This window comes from Streptopelia decaocto, assembly GCF_964273445.1.
Source record: "Streptopelia decaocto genome assembly, chromosome: 4".
Classification (NCBI taxonomy): domain Eukaryota; kingdom Metazoa; phylum Chordata; class Aves; order Columbiformes; family Columbidae; genus Streptopelia; species Streptopelia decaocto.
Window position 1 is genome coordinate 44579243 of NC_138658.1, and position 19713 is coordinate 44598955.

Sequence of the window (19713 nt, forward strand, 5' to 3'; positions counted from 1 at the left end):
TCTACTGCCAAGAGTGGGTACCACTGTTTGTAGCTGTCCTATCAGCTCTTGGCTGCATATTGACCCATGATCCCTCCAACCCACTTCCAGGTGGCCCAACAGAAACACATCTCCCCAACTGCTCCATCTCCAAAGCTAGTAAGGCATCTTCCAAAATATTCAATGCTGCCCTATGTGGATAAAAGTTGCCAGACAAAAACAAATATTGGAGACAATCACCCCAAACTACCAAATACAGACTTTTTTGAATATTTTGATTCAGTTCTACTCAAAAAAGCAGATACATATTTACAATTAAGTCAATGTTTTAGCTGTTTTCATGCATCAAGGCTTTAATCATGACTGAAAATGAAGTTAGGAAAAGCAGGCAAAAGTTATAAACAACAAAGAGGCCTGTTTGCATGATGGGTCTAATACTTTAACAAGTTGTTTTGAAATATTCCCCTCCCCCTGCAAAATATTTAATTTGCTGTAGTTTGTGAAAATTATTTATCATATTTGAAGATTTTTAAAGTTTCAAAGTGAAAGATAAATGTTTTTGTCAATTAAGCAGAGGGAAAACCAGTATTACTTAATAGCTGTTTTGCCCAGACCTACTGAACATGCTAATATTTAAAATATAATGCTAGGGCTTTTAGATTGTCTTCTTTGATATAGCGAGTACTCTCAAGTATTAGTGAAGGACTAGGAGCTTATTGTCTCAGAGAACTGGGCCCAAATTTCACAACCATGAGGTTTTTCCAGATTTATAGAGCTTAAAACCAAACCAGAGTAACTTGCAAATGATTCACAATTTAAGGCCATGATTTGCATTAATTTTTGTAGAGACTACGGAAGATGAGAGTGAAATCACAAACATGAATGAAGTAAAGCCACCATATGAAGTAAAGCTGCCATTACAGGATTCACTGACTTTGGCCCTAACCCTTTAAAAATGGGGAGGGAGGGGAGAAGAAATGACAGCCTGAATCTCTCCCACTCAGAGTAGGGCAGTGACAGCCCACTACCTGACCTTCACGCGTTTTATTTGGAGTAATGACAGTGACTGTCAATCCTGCAGTCATAAATTTACAACAGGATAACTAATTGCTGTATTTCCTCTTTAGCAACCTTACTCATAAATACTTAATTGGAGAAATGATAGCTTAGCCACAAAGGCTTTCACTTGACATACAGAATTTGCAGTCTGATATTTTAATTAAAAAACTCTACTGTGCTGATGCATTGGTTGTGTCTGTCTGAAAGTAATGCACTTGCCCAACTCTGAAGAAGTGGGAATTTATCAAAGAGTTAGAGGCATATGGGCTGTTGTGTAATTCTGAGTGTTAATCTCTGAGACATTTTGGGGATAAGAACTCACAGTTCCTAGGATACTAAGATCAACATCCAAATGCACTAGTGATCTGAAAAGATATGAAGACAAAGATACAATGATTGTGAATTAGAAATGCCGCATAGCTATGAGAAGGAAACCGCCACAGTTTAACAAACTGAAGACATAAATGAGCAGTCCAACCCCTCTTCCCAAGACAATCATCTGAACAAGAATCATTCATTTACCTCATTGGAAACACCAGAAGAACTGTCTCGAACATAGTCCAAAAGCTTTTTAGGTGGCTGCATCATAAAATCAGAAGTGTAGAGGTGAAATGGAGCAGAATCAATGGCAGCAAGGAATGAAACATGTGGAGAAGGTGACACAGTTAGAAACTAAGTGTTGACAATGTCAGATACGAAGAGTGACACACATAGGTAGAATGGAAGGAAGAATGTGTTACAATATTTTTTAAATTATAAGCATCTTAATGAAATGTTAGTAACTTTAGCTGGTAAAATTTACAACTGGAATAGTTGAACCAATACTAGCGGTTTTTAATACTGATGAGACAGAAGAGTGTAAAGCATCACAGTTATGTTCTGCTGGGGAAATCTCAATTTACTTTATCTTACAGGAGACACTACTCTCAAGTTATCATTATCAGTAAAATATTGTTGACATATAATTCATCAGAAGAATGTATCTGGACTGTTTCTGCCCGCCTAGAGGAAGGAATGACAAAACAGTTTGAGTGGCTAGATAAAAGGAGATAAAAGGTAATTAGTAAAATGTACTATATTATAGATCACTGGACAACAAATTAAACCCAGATACATTTTCTTTCTTTTTTTTTTTTTTTTTTTAATTTTCAGGTGGTGTTCAATGGGTAATATTTTAAAATTATTTAAAATTATGATTAAAAAATTAAAGTTTTAAAAAAATGTATGTGGTTTGCTTTCTCTTCTGCTCTCACTGAGGTAGCTGGAAGTTCTGATTTTGGCTATGGCTACAAAAAGGGATGAAGGTACCTGGTTCCCAGAGCACCCCCAGGGCCTTGTGAAAAGTGCTCAGGCTCCTCACGTAGCCTGACACGCCAGTAATTATCATGCTGAGGGGGCTTCAATGAATTGCAGGCTAACAGGGAAAGATAAGAATGGGAATGTTTTAAATCCTGATGCTCTCTGGCTCAAATGCCATGCCTATTTGGGATTTCCTGCCTGTCAGCAGGTGCTTTTGGTATTTTTCCTCAAGCTGTCCAGGGTCCTGGGAAGCTATGAGAATACTTAACCAGATTGAGGGAATGCTTGTGTTTACTTCCCCCCTTTTCTGAGGAGATCTGAACGCATGTTTTCCACCTGTCTGGAAAATGCTGTAACCACTGGGTTAGACATTCTTCTGCGATGAAGACATTTGTCATCATTTTTCCTAAAGATGTTAGAGTGCATAGGAAAGAATTTGAGCCAGAGAGAGGGTGTGTGCAGAAGCAAGAGCAGGTGCATCTCCAACCTTGTAATTAAGGCACTGTACAGGCAGCAAGGGAGACCTCGAGCTCAGTCTTCGTTTGAGGACAGCTACACTATTTTATCCTTGTATGAAATACATAACCAACCTTTGGTGCTCACATCCAATTAAGCCTGTGGTGTTTGCAGAAAAATTGAGAGTGCCTAGGCAACCAAAGGTGGAGAACTGAGGTATCTCTGACATGTAGGTGTTTCAAACAAATGGAGCTTTTTAGGTTTACAATTTTAAATCCCTGTTTAATGTGCAATTTGTCTTGCTCTCTGAATTTTTATACACTACTATTTGGCTAATATGTAGTCTGTATTAAAGCTATTAAAGCCACTACTCTAGCAACTTAAGGGTCCACTTGAAAAATAATAGTTATATGCCTGAGGTGACTTTATTGACCTTTCTCAAAAAAGCCCCAACATATTAACTTTACTGGCATATTTTTGCTGAATTTGGTAATTTGCAAATTCCTCATTATAAAAATAATTTTCCTAATGTTTAAATATTAATATTCTGTCCTCACTTACCGGACGTCCAAACTCCAGTTCTGAAAAGAATTTATACCAGGGTTCGTTTTCTAAATCTAAGTCATCTGGGTTTATGCGATCAGTCTGGAGCAGTTGTGAAGGAAAAGGGAAGGAAAAGGCACACACTGAGCAAAGTGCTAGAAATGCCATGTCACCTTAACAACAAACACACACATACACAAAACATATATGGGGAAAGGAATGGAATAATATCAAAGAATGAAGATGGTATTTAAGAATGAGAATATTCTTGTTCAAGAGCTGTCATTGACTGGTAGCTTTAATACCTTTCTTTTTGTTGCTGTTCTTCCAATGACTGGAAGACATTAAACATTTTAAAATTACTCTTTTAAAGCTAAGAGGGCTCTTTGACCACTTCTGTAAATATCACTGCATTACTTAAGTATATTTAATGCTACTAAAGGTTCCTTGTTAAGAAGATGGTTTAAATGATTGTCATCTTCAGCATAGGCAAGAAATTGCCCATCTGATCAGCAATGAAGACATAATTTTATAAGTATTGCTTTTGGTCATTCCTTGTCTTCTCACAAAGCATGTTAATTCTGGATCTTGCTGTACTGAAGCAAGTGCTGAGCAGAGATAAAGAATATGCATCATGCAGGCATGACTGTAGTAAAAAGCCACTTCAGCATATGAAATAAAACTGGTATATTTTAAATCCTACGGTCCAAAGTAGGGAACAAAGAATTATGCATTCCATAATATTTGTTTTAGGAGTATTTTGTAATGCTTTATCTCCCACAGCCTTGTTGACACAATGAAGCATTTTTTTGCACAGTGAAATACATTGTTTTCATCTGAAAATTCTCACACCAAAGAGATAAGGAGCAATCGAAGACTGCATTAACAAAATTTTTCAATGAACAGAAGAGTAATTGACGGATTTATTCAAGTAGCATGAGAACATGACAGTGCAAAACAGTAGAGCTCCCAATGGGGTATCTAATCAACCGTAAACTTGGCTACATTAATTATTTTCTAAATAACTCCAGCGCCTTTGTAGGATTTGACGTCAGCTGTCACGCAGCACAGAATTACAGTGAACTGCTGGCTTAAAGATCTCTGAAACAAATGAAAGCCTCTTGTTAAAGATATTTCTGAGTTTAAAATTTGTCCTCCACAACTGTAACTATCAGAATTTAGACACTAATTATGGTGTGACCTGCAAAGCAATCCTCAAAGAAGAAGACAGGGTCCTGCATGAAGAATGATACCGGTTATTAAATACATAACACTTTTTCGTTCTGAGCCAAGCTGTCACCAATACACCAGAGCAATCACATACAGCTATTTCTGTTTTCTGCAAGAGATAACGCCATACTCCTGACCATTTCAGGTAATTAAACACCTTACAGCACTTTTTCTTGCTGCCTTTGATGCAACAGACAGCCAACTTTGCTCTATTGAAAGGTCAACAACCCTTTTGAACTACCTTGGCCCTCACATATCTATAAGCTGTTCATGCAATATCTGGACACCAACTGTCATTGTATAGATTTATCTTCACAATGTCCCTTTCAAGTAAGGGAAGAATTATTCCTGGAAACAGCATGGGAAGTGAATGCCAGTGATGAACAACTTGCTGGTGCTCCATAGCAGGGTTTGGAGTGAAGCTGCTCTGAAGCTTTGCACTTGCATTTGCACCACCCACAGACATAATTCATTTATAGTCTGAACCGCAGAGGGCAGCAAACAAAAAGAAACTGAGCACTAAAGCCTGTGAGTTCGCTGCTGCCTGGCAGTGTAGGGAGAACTGCATTCCCTGTGCTACCAAGATCAATACACAGGCAATTGATTTTGCTTGGCATTCAGATCCAATTTTGCTGATGGACCTTTTTCTATTATCTCCTCTTCCAAGAGACTTAAATGAATACATCATTTTGACTTAAAATAACTGATCTTGGCTTGTTCTCACAAAGTGTCTCTCGAACTGCTTGACTAAAGGGTAAAAGCAATAAGAAGGTAATTTCCCTTTTTATGACTTGTCAGTCAGTAAAGTCATGTTCCTATACTCTTATCCTTAATCTAGTTATCTAGCAACATTTTTATTACTTGCTGAAAATATACTACTAAAGACCAGTAAGTATCTTGACTTGTTTTCCCATTTTCATCAGATGATCAACACAGCATCTGTATCAACATACTCAAGTATAAAAGAACACTGATGCTATTTTTTTTTTTTTAAATACATCTATAGTGTTGCATGCAGGTTTGTCTGTGCTTGATTTGATATACACAGGTAGACATTCACAGGTAATAATCAAAACTGTGCATTTAAACTGGTGAGTTAAATGGTTCTTATATCTGCATGGTCAAATTAATATTTTGCATTTGCATATTCAGAGACCATCCTGAAGCCTCTTTGGAACAATGGACTGAGATATTTGTTGTCTATTTGGCTTTGGCATTTTATCTTATATCAGCTCTGAAGAAGTTTGCCCTTCTTTTTTTTCCCCTACCAAACTGACTTAGCCTCTCCATATCTTTATCAGAAGACATACTTTTTAATGTCACGCCAAAACATACCTATGTGTGGAATTCCTGATTTCACTTAAAAACACACTGAGAAAGTTTTTTTAGTTGACAAAGTGTTCCTCAAGTAACTGAACTAACCCTGACTAGAATATTTTGATAACCAGCTTGAGATATCAAAGGTGATCAAACTTGCATATTCTAAAGGAAAAAATCAAATTTTCCACTACAGAAATAAAAACCAAAAACCCAAACAAGCAACAACAACAAAATGCACAACCACCACCAAACAACAGATATGCATCATAGTGCAAGCTATTTGACAAAACAGTAATGTTTTTCATTTTATTCTGGTCATAAAATACTCTTGTATATAAACTCAGTAGAAAAACCGTATACTAAACATGTATAAAAAAATCTAGAATTAAATTTAACCTGAAAGGAAACACCCATTTTAGGAAACAAATATATGGTTCAGATGATATTAGAGAAAAATAAGAACATTGTATTGATTTGCAGACACTGGAGACACTGTTCCTCAGAATAACTTATGTACCAAATGTACAACTTATGTACCAACTTATGTACAAAATTCAAACATCTTATGGGACAAAAGCAGCTGCTGCCTCATTGCTTGGAAGACTATTCAACAACTTAATGTCACTGAGTTTTAGTTGTAATCTCAAAGCACCAGTCCCAAGCCCCTCCTTGTTGATATTTTATACCCCTATAAGTTCAAATTAGAGAAGTAAAATATTGATTTCCTGTCTCATGACAGAAGGCGGCTACATGATACTGCACCTTGAAATTACACTCATCTTTTCATATCCATAGCAAAGATAATAATCTATCCTTAACCAATCTATCCATTTAATGTCTATTACTAGGTCATTTTTTTAAGATTATTTCTTACATCTTTTGAATGAGGATTTGCTGAATAATATTTTCCACTAAATGTTAGTTTTACATTGAATGCCATTTTATTATTTTCTTTCCATGTTTCTAATTTCCACATTAATCATAACAGATTCCAGTGTAGTATCAATGTCAATAATGGGAATGCTGATTTTCAAACCTCATCTGTCCTGTTTAGTATCATATAAGGTAGCTGTAAATTTCAGCAAAAAAAATTTAAGATTTGGAGTGTTGGAGAAATCCCTTTTGACTATTTTGGCTTTAGCAACACTGGTACAGAAAGAATTTTTACTTCAAATGTTACAAATGTCCATATTTTACAATATTAATAAACTATTTATTTTTATATTTGGTATTTTGATTAATATTTTCTTTCAGTGTCATCAGAACAATTCAAAATCAAATATTTTGAAATTATCAAGATGAAAGACAACTCATGTAATAGTGACACAATTAAGAATTTAAAGTTTTCATCTGACTCTGGAACTAATACAATGTTTCCAGATGTCAGCTTTTCTTAGACACACAGCAAAATCATTTTACTTTGCTCACCACCATTTAACAAGTTGTGAGTTGTACTTCCCATGTCCCATTCAATGAACACAAGGATATTAAATGCTTCAGTGAAACTAAGTCTTTCCCTTTTTGTAACACAGTCCAAACAAAGCTAAACATCAGCTTTTCAACAGCCGCAATTCCACACTGATAAAACTGTCATAGCTTACTCCAACTGTTTTTATATTAGTTAATAACTTTACACTAGTGTCGGCACGACTTTCACCTCTTGTATTCTACATTAATTACTGATATCCAATCTTTTAATACCCCTGAACTATAAATCAACAAAAAAAATTCTCCATTCTGTCCATGAATATTATTTCCTCAGCTTTTAAAATTTATTCTATAAGGAACTCTGTCCTTTTATCAACACCAGCTAAATCTAAAATTCTAGTCTAAGCTTCCAATGAGAAAAGTATGAACTTGCCCTTGACTGATGTTGCTCAGTAAGTACAACATGACTAAGGTTTTTCTGCATGAAAATATTTTAAGGACCAAACAAAACTCAAAATCCAACTTCTCAATTCAGAACAACAAAAGTAAAATGCATAAGGCAAGTTAAAAAAAAGTCTTCAGGAACAGTCAGCAAATCTCACTTTTTTGTAATTTCAGTAGTTTGCTAAAATTGAAAAAAATGTATCTACTATCATAATCATCAGCACTGCAACTCTTATATTTTTTCCACATTACATTAGTAGAAAATGTAATTTATTAGAAAAGTGAGGCCATTCTTGAAAAATCACTGTAATTTTCCTTTTTTAACTTGAATCTGCTATTATTCTTTGGCATTGGGAAGGCTGGCAAATGACTGCAGTGTGTATAATGCAGCCATGGCAATCAAAAAAGTGCTCACAACAAATGCCATCACCTATTAAATAAAATTATTTGTTAAGTTCATCTTCACAATTAATACTAAATCCCATTTAAATACATTGGTTTATTAGGAGTTAATCTAGAAATGCTTCTCTCCTCTTCCAAAATGCATCAGTTCTGCAAGAACTTAATTTCACAGAAACACAGCTTAGTACTTTCTAGCTAACAGAAATTCTATTCCTGCATAGACCACAAAACCACAAGGGAAATGTGCCTATTACAGGTGTTTCACACTGCTGACATACTACCTATTCTGGAATTCAATTATTTGCTTTATTTATTTAAATTAGTAAAATTAATTATATGTACAAGCCTGTAATACAGAAGCAAATAATAATCCAGTATGGATGACACAAACCCCTTCTTTGAATCCCTCTAACAATTTCAACCTCAAAGTAAAAGCCCAAGAAAAGAAAACATTGGCATTGATACATAACAGTTTTCCTAAAATAAGTATTGAGATAGATAGCACAGAGGTAAGTTAAGAAAGGCTGGGTGAATGTGTCTTTCAGCAAGGGAAGACTTCCTTTAATGGTCATTTTGCATGCATTAAGTCTATCTTTATCAGACAAGCTTGTGAAAAAATCCACATTTGCAGTCTTTATTCAGAAAGCAGGAATAAAGACTTCTAATTACATGTTAGGATACATGCAGTAATCACAGAGTAACTGAGGCTGGGCAGGACCTCCAGAGGTCATCTAGTCCAACCTCCTGCTAGAAGCAGGTCTGACTAAATCAGGTTGCTCATGGCTGTGTCTGGGTGAGTCTTGACCATCTCCAGAAATGGAGATTCCAGAGACTTTCTGGGCAACCTTGATGAGTATTTGACCACAAGCTCCTTAAGTGTACAATTAGGCACATCCTCAAATGCAAATATTTTTATGCATTAATTCATCAGATAGCATTTGTGCTGTTAATACGACTGAAAATGAGGGCTGGACATGCATGCCAATTAGAAAAAATTTCCATTAATTCACAGTTCTTCTCATCATCAATTAGGTTTGCCAAGTGGTGGTTTGATTTCTTGGAAATAACAGGAGATCTAAGTCTAGCAAATAAGCCAAACTCAAATTTTCAACATGACCATTGGTAAAGAACAAAGACAAATTACTGCAAAATTATATTTGTGAAAGAACCTTCAATATTCATCAAAGTGGTTATAATCAGTAGTACATAATAGAAAGACAACCTCTCACCAGACCTCTTTACTGTAGTATCCATGCCACTTATGTGTCTTACCGGTCTTTCATGTTCAAGGATTGATGACTTTCCTGGCTCATATTCAAAAATACTTCTTGGCTCAGAACGGAACTTGCGGGTATCTACCTTTCTGTCAGGGGGATCCCAGTCATTTCTAAAAAACAAATACGAGCATTTGAGTTAACTGACTGTCATCATCATCTGCTTTACAGCTCCATGCAAGAGAAAAATGCAGAACCAAATGCATTTCAGTACCGTTTCTCTTTCCAAATTTCAGCTGTGAAATGTTTGGCCAAGAATCCCAATGTTTCAACCACTGTGACATCGTAACCTGTTTACAGCAGGTATATTCAGTACAGCAGGAGGAGTACTAGGGATGTCCAGAAGATGTGATCACTCACACTTTTGTTATAACTCGTAGATGAGTTTAAAATCTTCCCTGATTCACTGTATCAAAATACCATGACACACCTTCTCAAACTGCACATTTCCTATACTTGTTTTATGCACTACAGTAATATAGGCAGGTGGTAGATATTTTTGTCATCACGCTATATGATAGCAAGTCCATACTGAAAAAGAAACAAAATTTTCTGAGACAAAAAAATGAGGAATTATTTTAAAAGTGCGAAAATCTAACAGATGCTCTTTATCCTGATGCGTAGTAGAACTGCTCCCGAATACCCTTGTAAGCAGTATCCAGTTTCCTTGGAAATTCAAATAAATAAACAAGACAAAAATTTGGCAGTTGATTTTGGGACAGAAATGTATCCATTTTCTCTATAATTACAAATTTACTTTCAATTTAATAATGCTATGCAAAGAATAAAAAGTAACCTCCACTACTCTATTTTTTTTTTTTGGTAATTTGCCGTGTTATTTTAATAGCTCCCTACACATTTTTGGGGGGTAGTTAGTGAGCTACTATCACAATGAGAATTATCTTTTCATGGCTGCTTTTGTAGTCACTGCTCATGCTGCATTTGGAAAACAGTAGCTCACGCATCTTTTGATTTAGCTCTGTGTAAAATGACCCACTAAAAACTCAGAGACCAGGGGAAAGGAAAGAAAAAATCCTGTCAGCTATTGTCTGTATTTACAATAAAAAAGAGCATACACTGATTAAATTCTATTGGTTCTATTCAGCCTTTCTGATGTGGTTTGGATTGATGTGACCTGACATAATAAGGCACGTCACGTGCCTTAAAAAAATCTATGGGGTAGCTGTTGTTTGCAGTATGTTTGTGAGTGCAATTTCTGGGACACAGACACCTCTGTTTATAAAACATCCTGCTTTTCAAGGGAAGTAGTTGTACACGGCTCTATTGTTTATTTTCACTGAGGAAAAAATTAGCTTCAGAGCAGAAAAGGTTGTATTTTTTGGAAGGAAATGGAAGTATTCAGATCAAGTTGCATTATCCTGCAGGTCACTGAAGAAAATAAGGATGCTACTGAAATTCTAATTCACACTCAGTTCACTTAATTTACAATGTTTAGCCTGTAATCCCTTATGGACTATGTTAATGCAAACCGTATCTTGCCTCCCAGCTATAAAACTGGGATACATGTGGACCTAAGCCTCTTATGTGAGATTTTAAATACTCAGGCTTTATAGGCAATTAAAAAAAGAATCTCCCAAGGGCAGGAAAAGATTGACAAGCTATAGCTGCCAGCAGCAGGGAAAGCGTAACTAACGCGTTTGGCATCCCCTGGCCAGGAGAACATAGATTTCCGCTGCCTGTCTTATCATGCAGGAGATTAAAAGGAGAGGCCAAACATCCAAATTCAGTACTGAAGCAGTACTTTCAAGCTTGACAAAAGGAACTATAACAGGCCTCAGCTTCTGCGACCAAGGCATTTGGCCTAGCGCAGGATGATGACTAACACAACTTCAGAGACCAGCACAAAGCTGATCTGTATTTTGGTGCCTTGCTAACAAAATCTACACTTCTATATGACTTGCCAAGAAAATTCAAACATCATGGCCCTTGGGAGGCAGCCCAGCTCTGACCCCTGGAATTTCCTCTTGACAACATGTCCTCAGCAACAGGAGCAGCCAAAGCCAGTAGCCATCAAGTAACCTCATTTTCCTCTGCAATATGTCTGTCTGTTGGATTAACTTTTGGATTGCCACTACCAAAAACTTTTTCAAAAAGTCTTCATTTTAAACACTTAGTATGCTCTTTGCTCATAATATTTTATGCAAACTGCAAATTATTCAAAACTGCTTAATATAATTAAATTTCTACATATGAAAATGTTTACAATGTCCAAGCTGACAAAATCAGCAAATTCTGTCATGTTGCTTGAGTGTAACTGAGAGTGGTGGGCTTGTAGCCAGAAATGAAAAAAAAAATTACCCTTTCCAGATATAAAATGTATACATACATAGATACACATACACATATAAGTGTATAATAACTTAATATTACATTAACATAGTATTCACAAATGTAAACACTAAAGAAAAAGCTTTTTGCTTGAGCTAGTAGCTACAGATATACTGCAGAGTCTATAGAGTTTGCATGTTTCTATCAGAAGGATAAGCATTTATTTCCCGAGCTAAGTATTAACATTACCCAGACTAGACTCTAACCACTGGAACCTGGTTTTGTGCAGCAAGTTTGAAGCTGGAAAACCACGAGAAAACTGAAATGGCCCTTTAATCTGTAAACACCTCCTCGGTCTACCAAAATGGAGACTTAAAAAATGGGGATATAAAGCATTTATAAGCTCTGGGGAAATGTAGGTTGACTGCTACACTCCAACAGTTTTGCTCTTCCTTGGATTTCAATTTCTTCAACATCATTTAGATCTTTTCTCTTTGCTACTGGATACCATAAATGGCCTTTCCTACTCGGAGACTTACTATTCAAGACAGCTGCTAGAGCACGGACTGTTCTGGAACACAACAGGCAGGACAATCCCGCTGACGAGAATGAAAACCTTAAATGCTCATGGTGATATTGCTTGTAAGAATAAGCACTTATTTAGAATACTGAAGAAATGGCAGCACCATGCATGATGCCCACACTGCTGATGAAGATGACCCCTCATCACCTGACTGTCCCTTGAAGTAATATTATTCTTTAGCTGCTATTTTATCCTTTGTGATATCCTGTAATTGGACTACTATACATACAAAGAACATTCTCTGAAAAAATTCTGACTTACTTTTCTGGTGTAGACCTTCCCCTCATACGATGTGGTGGTACTGGAGGTGGCACATGTGGAGGTGGTAAAGGGGATGAGACCTTAAAGGCATCGGCACTACTGTCAGAAGCGCTTTTGGACAATGGTCTGTACGTCTGTGTCTTTGCAGCTGGGTGTGCCTGAGCAGAGAAGGATGGACTGTAGCTACCTAATATAAAACAAAACCAGCAATAGTCACAGCATGACAATGGGTTTTAATAAAACACAACACGGAATGCTACAAGAACTCACTCAATAAAGCTGTAAGCTTACAAAAATGTGGAAATGCATTTTAAAAAATGTACATTGCTGTATACTATGTAGCTCATTAGAATACTTTTTATGTATTTCTATGTAAAACTACAAACACAGAGATAAAGTGCAGTATAGTTAAAATAAATTAATGATTAATTTGAGGAGGGAAGAAGTTAATGGCTGTATGCACCCATCAGACCTGTTAGTGACAGCCTGTTATTGATCCCCAGGCTCATCTGCCCCTCAGCTGTTCCATATTCAGAAAGAAGAGAAAAGGCAGGAAATGCACATTTTTTCATTTTTATAATAATTACTGTTAGTCTAGGACAACTAGGAAACAGTGTATCTTGAAGAAAATCACAAGAGTCCAAACAGATCTCGAACAACTGACCCACAACAAATGCTCTCACCAGTACACAAAAAGGCAGCGTGAGAGCACATCAAATGCAACTGACACTGAAATGGAAGAAATTTGAATGGCACTTTTGCACAAGGCACTACGGGCTGTATTTGCACATACAGTCTTTCACATTTTCACTTTCGTTCTTGTAAATAATTTTACTGTATGGCTATAATCTTCTGAAAGACACAACAAGTATGTATCTATTAATGTGTCCTTGCAGCTAAATAATGTTAACACCAGTGCTTATAGCAAAAATGAACAAGATCATGAAACAGACTCATCTTTATTAGGCATTCTTACTGCATATTTTAAAAAGGTGTTTTCAGTACAATCTTTTTGTCTTTCCATTAATGTAATTAGCATTTTTACTTCCACACAGTAGTTTCCTTTAAATTTTGATAAGGAAAGGCTGCATTAATCACAATCACTAGTTAAATAAATGAAATATAATCAGAAATTACAGTATTACAACGTATCCCATCTGCAGTAAGAGGCCCACAGCTGCAATTCATTTCTGTGGTAAGAATGAAACCAAAATTAAACTTTGTTTCATTTGGGAAAAAAGGCATGAAAAAACACCAACTGAGATCAAACAAGACAATAAAAAGTGTTTATATATGCATTACAAAAGCAAGCATCAATAGTTAACTGCCCCTGTTACTTGCTGACATTAACAAGAGACTCATTGTGAAGTGAGGGAATAATTCCTACCAGTACTGTATGCATATGCAGTATTATACATGTCTGTGGCGTCATCTACAAAAAGAAATATAGATGTTACAGCAGTGCAATATGTGCCAGTTTATCACAGCAATGCAGCTTTGTTTTTGCAAATACAAACTGAAGATTGGTAGGCAATCAAATGCTGAATTTATTTTCCTTATCTCATAGGTGTTTTCTGAAGACTCTCTTTTCCCATCATACTTACCCATAGGCTATTTTTACCACCTTATTAGCAAAATGGTATCTTGTCACGTCACCCATATTGTGTACTTAGTGGTTAGCACTGAATTGCAAATCACAGATTTCTGTCTGTTCTCCCTTCCACAAGCTCAATGTCTTCCTTTTGCCAGCTGTCCTCTGCTAGAGACTATGAAGTTGTTGTTCCTTTCACAAAAAGCAACCTGAAATACCTACTATGTGACTAGTGTTCAAAATAGCAAAAAATTTACTGCTTCCATTTTTTATTCTCCCACTAATGCTGTACGACCATACTAAATGCAAGCTCTACCTCAGGTGAATAAAGTCTCCTTCCTTTCAGAGGTGTAATGGGTATAACTGCTGTTTATACAGTTTCTTGTCATCCTTGGTGACCATTATGCTGTTCTAACACATCAGGTCTCCAAAAGCAAACTGGTATGGCAGAAGACTCACAGTGGCCAGTTTCTGGTCCCTCAAAGTGGAGATGAGGATCACTTCACTGAGCTCCCCAGTGACGTGATAGCATACTGGTTGCTTACCTATTCTAATAACTTTAATTTTTGTTTAGTTTTAGTTATTCAATAAATCCATTAGAATTTTTCAGCCTTTAGCAGAGGAAATGGTGCTCTCTGCAGTAAAATCTATCATCCAATTTACTCATTTGTTTTGATTCATTATTTGACACTTGGTGAACACTTGTATTTTCACATAGCAGCCAGGCAAAATGCAGCAAAGTGCATTTTTTAATACCACTGAGAACCAGCCAGCCAAAACAAAAGCATACTTACCAGGCTTATGAACCATATGGATTTGCTTGAACATTGTCTTGTACCAATCCTTCGGCCTGTCAACTGTCTAAATAAAATACAGTTTTTAACAATTAACAAAAAATAAAAATAGCTGTGTGTACAGATTTGATCAGATACTTAGATGTTATTCTGGACACAAAGTCTGTTATGTTTTGATCCCTTCTTAACATAATCATTTTCGTGCCATCTATTTCAAATGGTGTATTCATGGTTTCCACCTAGGAATTCCTGTAAAAAGTCCTGGAAGACACTGAAGACTGAGCCAGTTTTGGACTCTGATCTTGGATGGTACAATGGTTGGAAACACAGGAATTAGTGGCAGATCAAGTGTTTATCTTCTTAGTACCCTATATTTGACAACGATGAATAGCTACATACTTTACAGCAAAACACAAACATTTCAGCAATTACAAGCATGTAGGAAGAGCTTCTTTGAACTCCTGGCAATTTCCAACTTAAATTATCTTCAAAACATAATTGTTAAATAATGCAGAAAAACCTAGGAGTACTACCAAGAAAATAATTAAGACAACACTATATTTAAGACTTAATGTTTTGATTGTAAACAAACAGTATTTCCTTTTATCCATTTTAAACTCCCTTTCCAGGAAACTTAATTTATGTCTTTATTTTCATAAAAGTGAATGTAATATACCTTTCAATAACCACTCATTACATTATACTTATCCTCACTTTCGTAAAATAGGCAATCCCAAAGTTCCCTAATTCTCCTCACACCAACATTTGCTTATGCTTCTAATTAATTTTATCTCTCACCCTTCTGCATTTTCTCTTTTGCTGTAATTTTCTTTGAGATAGGATGATAATATTTCAGAAAAGGAGATAACACCAAGGCAAACACGTTTTCAGTATTATTATTCTTAAGTCTTAAAATTTTACTTGTTTCATAGTAGTTATAAAAGCAGAAGTTTTGATGCAGATGTACAAAAGTATCTTCAAACCTCAGTGTGGACAGGGATAATTCAAAAGACCCCTCTTAATGTGCATTAATGGCATTAGCTAACACTGTATCTGCAATCACTCTGTCTATTCTTCTTCACCATGAAAAGTGAAAATCCACAAATTCTTCTCTACAAAATAACTGACAGATCTGAGTGTGCTCACCTGGGTCCATGTCATCATTACTGAACCACACTTTTGCCCTAAATACTTGTTACAGTTACTGTACATAATTAACCTGTTTTGTTAACAATGGTAAGCTCTTACTATAAGGGACTAATCAGAAAATGCTTCGGTATTTTGAGGAATCAATATATGTTCTCACAAAATTGCTACTAAATGACATTTAAATAAATTGTTTAAAAGAAGAGCTGACAGTCGACACTCAGGGGTCTGCTGGGGAGGAAAGATATTTAAGTGGCAGCTTATGCTTTTTACCCAGACCTGTTTGCAAGGGATGAAGAAGATGCAGTTTCATATCAAGACCAGGTCCCTTCACCCACCTACCAACATTCCTGACTTCTGCCAAAGAGAAGATGCTCAGAAGCAGATTTGGACCATATTAACACTGTTTCCCTAAAGGTATCAAACATCTATATTAGCGGAACTCTGGTAAGAACAGTTTAGCTGGATTTTAAACAAGTAGGCTGTTTGGTGCTCCAAGACCATATATGTTGACAAGTTTACAAGGAAGTCCAGAAGGTCTTAAGGAATTCAAGCTGATGGGCATAACCTCCAGAGTACTCCTCATTTACCACAGCACTACAAACCTGCAATGGTCCCATGATACTGGAGCTGCCTTTCTGGTTGTATTGGGCCAAGAAGAGTCTTCCAATCGAGCTCGAATCAGTGACACGTGACTGGATTGGAAACACTGCATAAATATTACTGCTATGACCCTACTGTTTGTCCAGGGACAAAGTCCACAGATATCACTTTTCCAGATCCACCTTATCAATCAGGTCCTCCACAAATCAACAGGAGGCTTCCACATAGAGATCAGGTATGAAGAAGCTCCCACCTGACCAGAGAAAAAGGTCTCCCAACATCTTTATGGACATAGGAATGTTTTTGTCCCATGGACATAGGAATGTTTCTATCTCCCCCTCAACCCTCACCCTGGAGTTTAAAGTCTCAGCCAATAATTTGGCTTTGCATTATAAGCCAGATAGGATTAGTTAAGGAATAGACTAAATTCATTTAAAATACATTTTCTCAATTTATATTCACTAGTCCCACATACCTACATTTGTTTGAGGAATTAGCAGTATTCACAATGCACCAAGCCATTCAGAAGCCATCCTGCTTTGCATACATTATAGTTGTTGCAATTAAATGTTGGAACATCTTATGTGAATGAACCATCAGCCAAATAGCATGAAGAGGACATAAGAAGTATCTGCAGTTGGTACTTAGAGGAGTCCGCAATCATTGCAGCATTCTAATAATCCATCAGAAAGTATTCAATTGAAGGAGGCACTTACTACTTTCAGTGGACCTTCTGTAGTGGTTTTTTTTTTTTTTTGCACCCCCCCCCCCCCCTTTTTCTTTTTTTCTTTCCATGGCTGGAATATTACATTACTAAGTACAGAAAGGAAATCCGGTGGGACTTGATTTTTTTTTTTTTTTCATTCTTATTAAATAGAAGTCTTTTTAGTCTGCAGAATAATAGTTAGATAGTTAGACATGAAACAATCATTTTGGATGGTCTAAAATAGTGCAGTCATACTGCTTTCCACGAATCTGTTTTTTCCTCTCCTAGAACTCTGGCAGTGGTTAACTCTGGTGGTGTCATTTGATGGAATGCTTTTCTGAATGAGCAGCATTTTATCCTCTCTTTTCCAGAGACTTGATTTTTAATGCCTTGGAACTTCTTCATCTTTTGGGCAGGGCTTGGCATAGTGGCAGAACTTAATGATCTGAATTTTCAGGCTTCAGACTTGCCCTGCCCAGAGCTGGCAGGAGCTCAGGTGCTATGGAGGAAACATGCTACCGTGGGATGCAAGGTCCAAGAGAAGGGAAAGCTTTATAGGAATCCTCCCCCCCTCAGCAGCTTTGGACAGGGGGTTTGCAGGAATAGAAAGAGAACATCACTCTGATTTCCTTGGCTAAACTGCCATCACAAACCATGTTCTGAGTAAAGACACACTTAGAGGAGGTAACCACAGCTATAAAAATGTCTCTGCTCCTGAAAAGCGCTCCAAATCTGGAATGCAGATATTCCTCCCAAGTTCTTATTTACGGGCTTACCATTGAGTAGCACAGTGTTTCGCTACATGGTGTGTATGTCACCTAATCACCCGTCAACCTGCATTTACTGCTTGTTTGATAGACTGTTGTCACTTTCATAAAGACGGAAGAATAAGAAACTTTTATATTTTGCATGCAACAATAACCTCAACTATTGGCAAACTTCTTTTTCTCTCCAGATGGAATAATGCTGAACTTTCTGGGAGAAGATGCCTATTTGATTGCTCATTGACCTTAAAAAAAAGAGAGTGATATATCCTACCTCCTACTGTTCATGGGAAATGCAGTTATAGCACTTTTGCATATCTCTGCATAGTACTGCACTTCTGAGAGGTGTCAAGGCACAGCATATTTGAGTCTTTTACTGGCAACTGTATCACCTTTGTTCTTACATGACTGGGGTATATGTGGCTCAAATATACTCATGTACATTGAAAATGTAATCTCAAATCAATATCTTGAAAACAATCTCACTTCCAGCTAAATCCTAAGGAAGCAGAATAAAGACACAAAGTGGCACACAAGGCACACATTCCCACACACATGCTAGCATAATCTTTTAACTCATATCTCATTGTGAGAATCATTTCTATACCACTAAGTTTACAATCTATAAGATATTTCAAAATTGAAACAACAAAAACCAGAGCAAATGCAGCTGAAAAATGTCCCAATTCAAATTACATTATTTTTTAGGAGAAAATCAGAGACACTCAGACCATACAATCTGAAACTTAAATATAGGTTGGCAGCTTGCCAACTCTGTTAAGCACACTTGAGGGGGATTTCTGTTATAATCTTATACAACTGATATGCACCCTACTAGATCAATCCACTATTACAAAAAAGAACAAAACCAATTACTTTATCCTATATAGACCACAGGGACATATCTAACTAAAAAGGGACTAGGAAGCTGGAGCATTGTTGCAAATAAATTTCTTCATTTTTAAAAGATTCTGATCATTTTACTTTTTATGTCAAAAATAAAGGAAGAAATGCTGGAGTCTCCCCTCACTCTTATCAAAATTATCCCCATCTTACCACTCATTCTGAATTTTTCTTATTGCTTTTCTCCATCAATTCTTGATTTTCCCCCTAATTTTTCGATCCCTTGCAGCAGTTCTTGGCAATACAACACAGCCCCACATGTCAGCCTTGGCAGAGCAGACCCATCCAACAGCTGCCACCATCCTAACAGCTGCCACAAAGACTTCACCTGCAAGGGCTCTGCCGCCTTCATCCTGGCTCCCACTCTTCTTACTCTCTGTCCGGCTAGCACAGTGCTGCTCCTCCGGCGGGGAAGGCCACTCAGTGCTTCCTTTACAGCCCTAGTGCCACTGCCACTGTGCTCTCTGGACCAGCCAGAAGAGGCTGCCCTGACAGCAGAGTGGAAAGAATGCTTCAGCATAGCAAAAACAAAACTCTTCAGTTCGGCATCCTGGGACTGCTCAGGCAGCGACTCGTGGCAGATGATCAAAACTGGGCTAGGCACAATGAAAGGGTTTCCACGCTATTCGTTTACATGTC

At 36.9% G+C, this 19713-nt stretch overlaps 1 protein-coding gene across 3 annotated transcripts in view; it reads right to left on the reverse strand.

Moving 5' to 3' along the window:
* The window catches only part of SORBS2 (sorbin and SH3 domain containing 2), a 156515-nt gene that overhangs the window by 33742 nt on the left and 103060 nt on the right, over positions 1-19713 (reverse strand). For 2 of the 3 annotated variants that reach the window (XM_082050899.1, XM_082050900.1), the window contains 4 exons: positions 14953-15019; positions 13955-13999; positions 12568-12754; positions 9433-9547 (listed from right to left, as the gene is read on the reverse strand). In XM_082050899.1, the coding sequence (XP_081907025.1) occupies positions 9433-9547; positions 12568-12754; positions 13955-13999; positions 14953-15019 (414 nt within the window). Of the gene's footprint in view, positions 1-9432; positions 9548-12567; positions 12755-13954; positions 14000-14952; positions 15020-19402; positions 19510-19713 lie in introns of those variants that run through there. The other variant, XM_082050901.1, reaches the window with a different exon arrangement.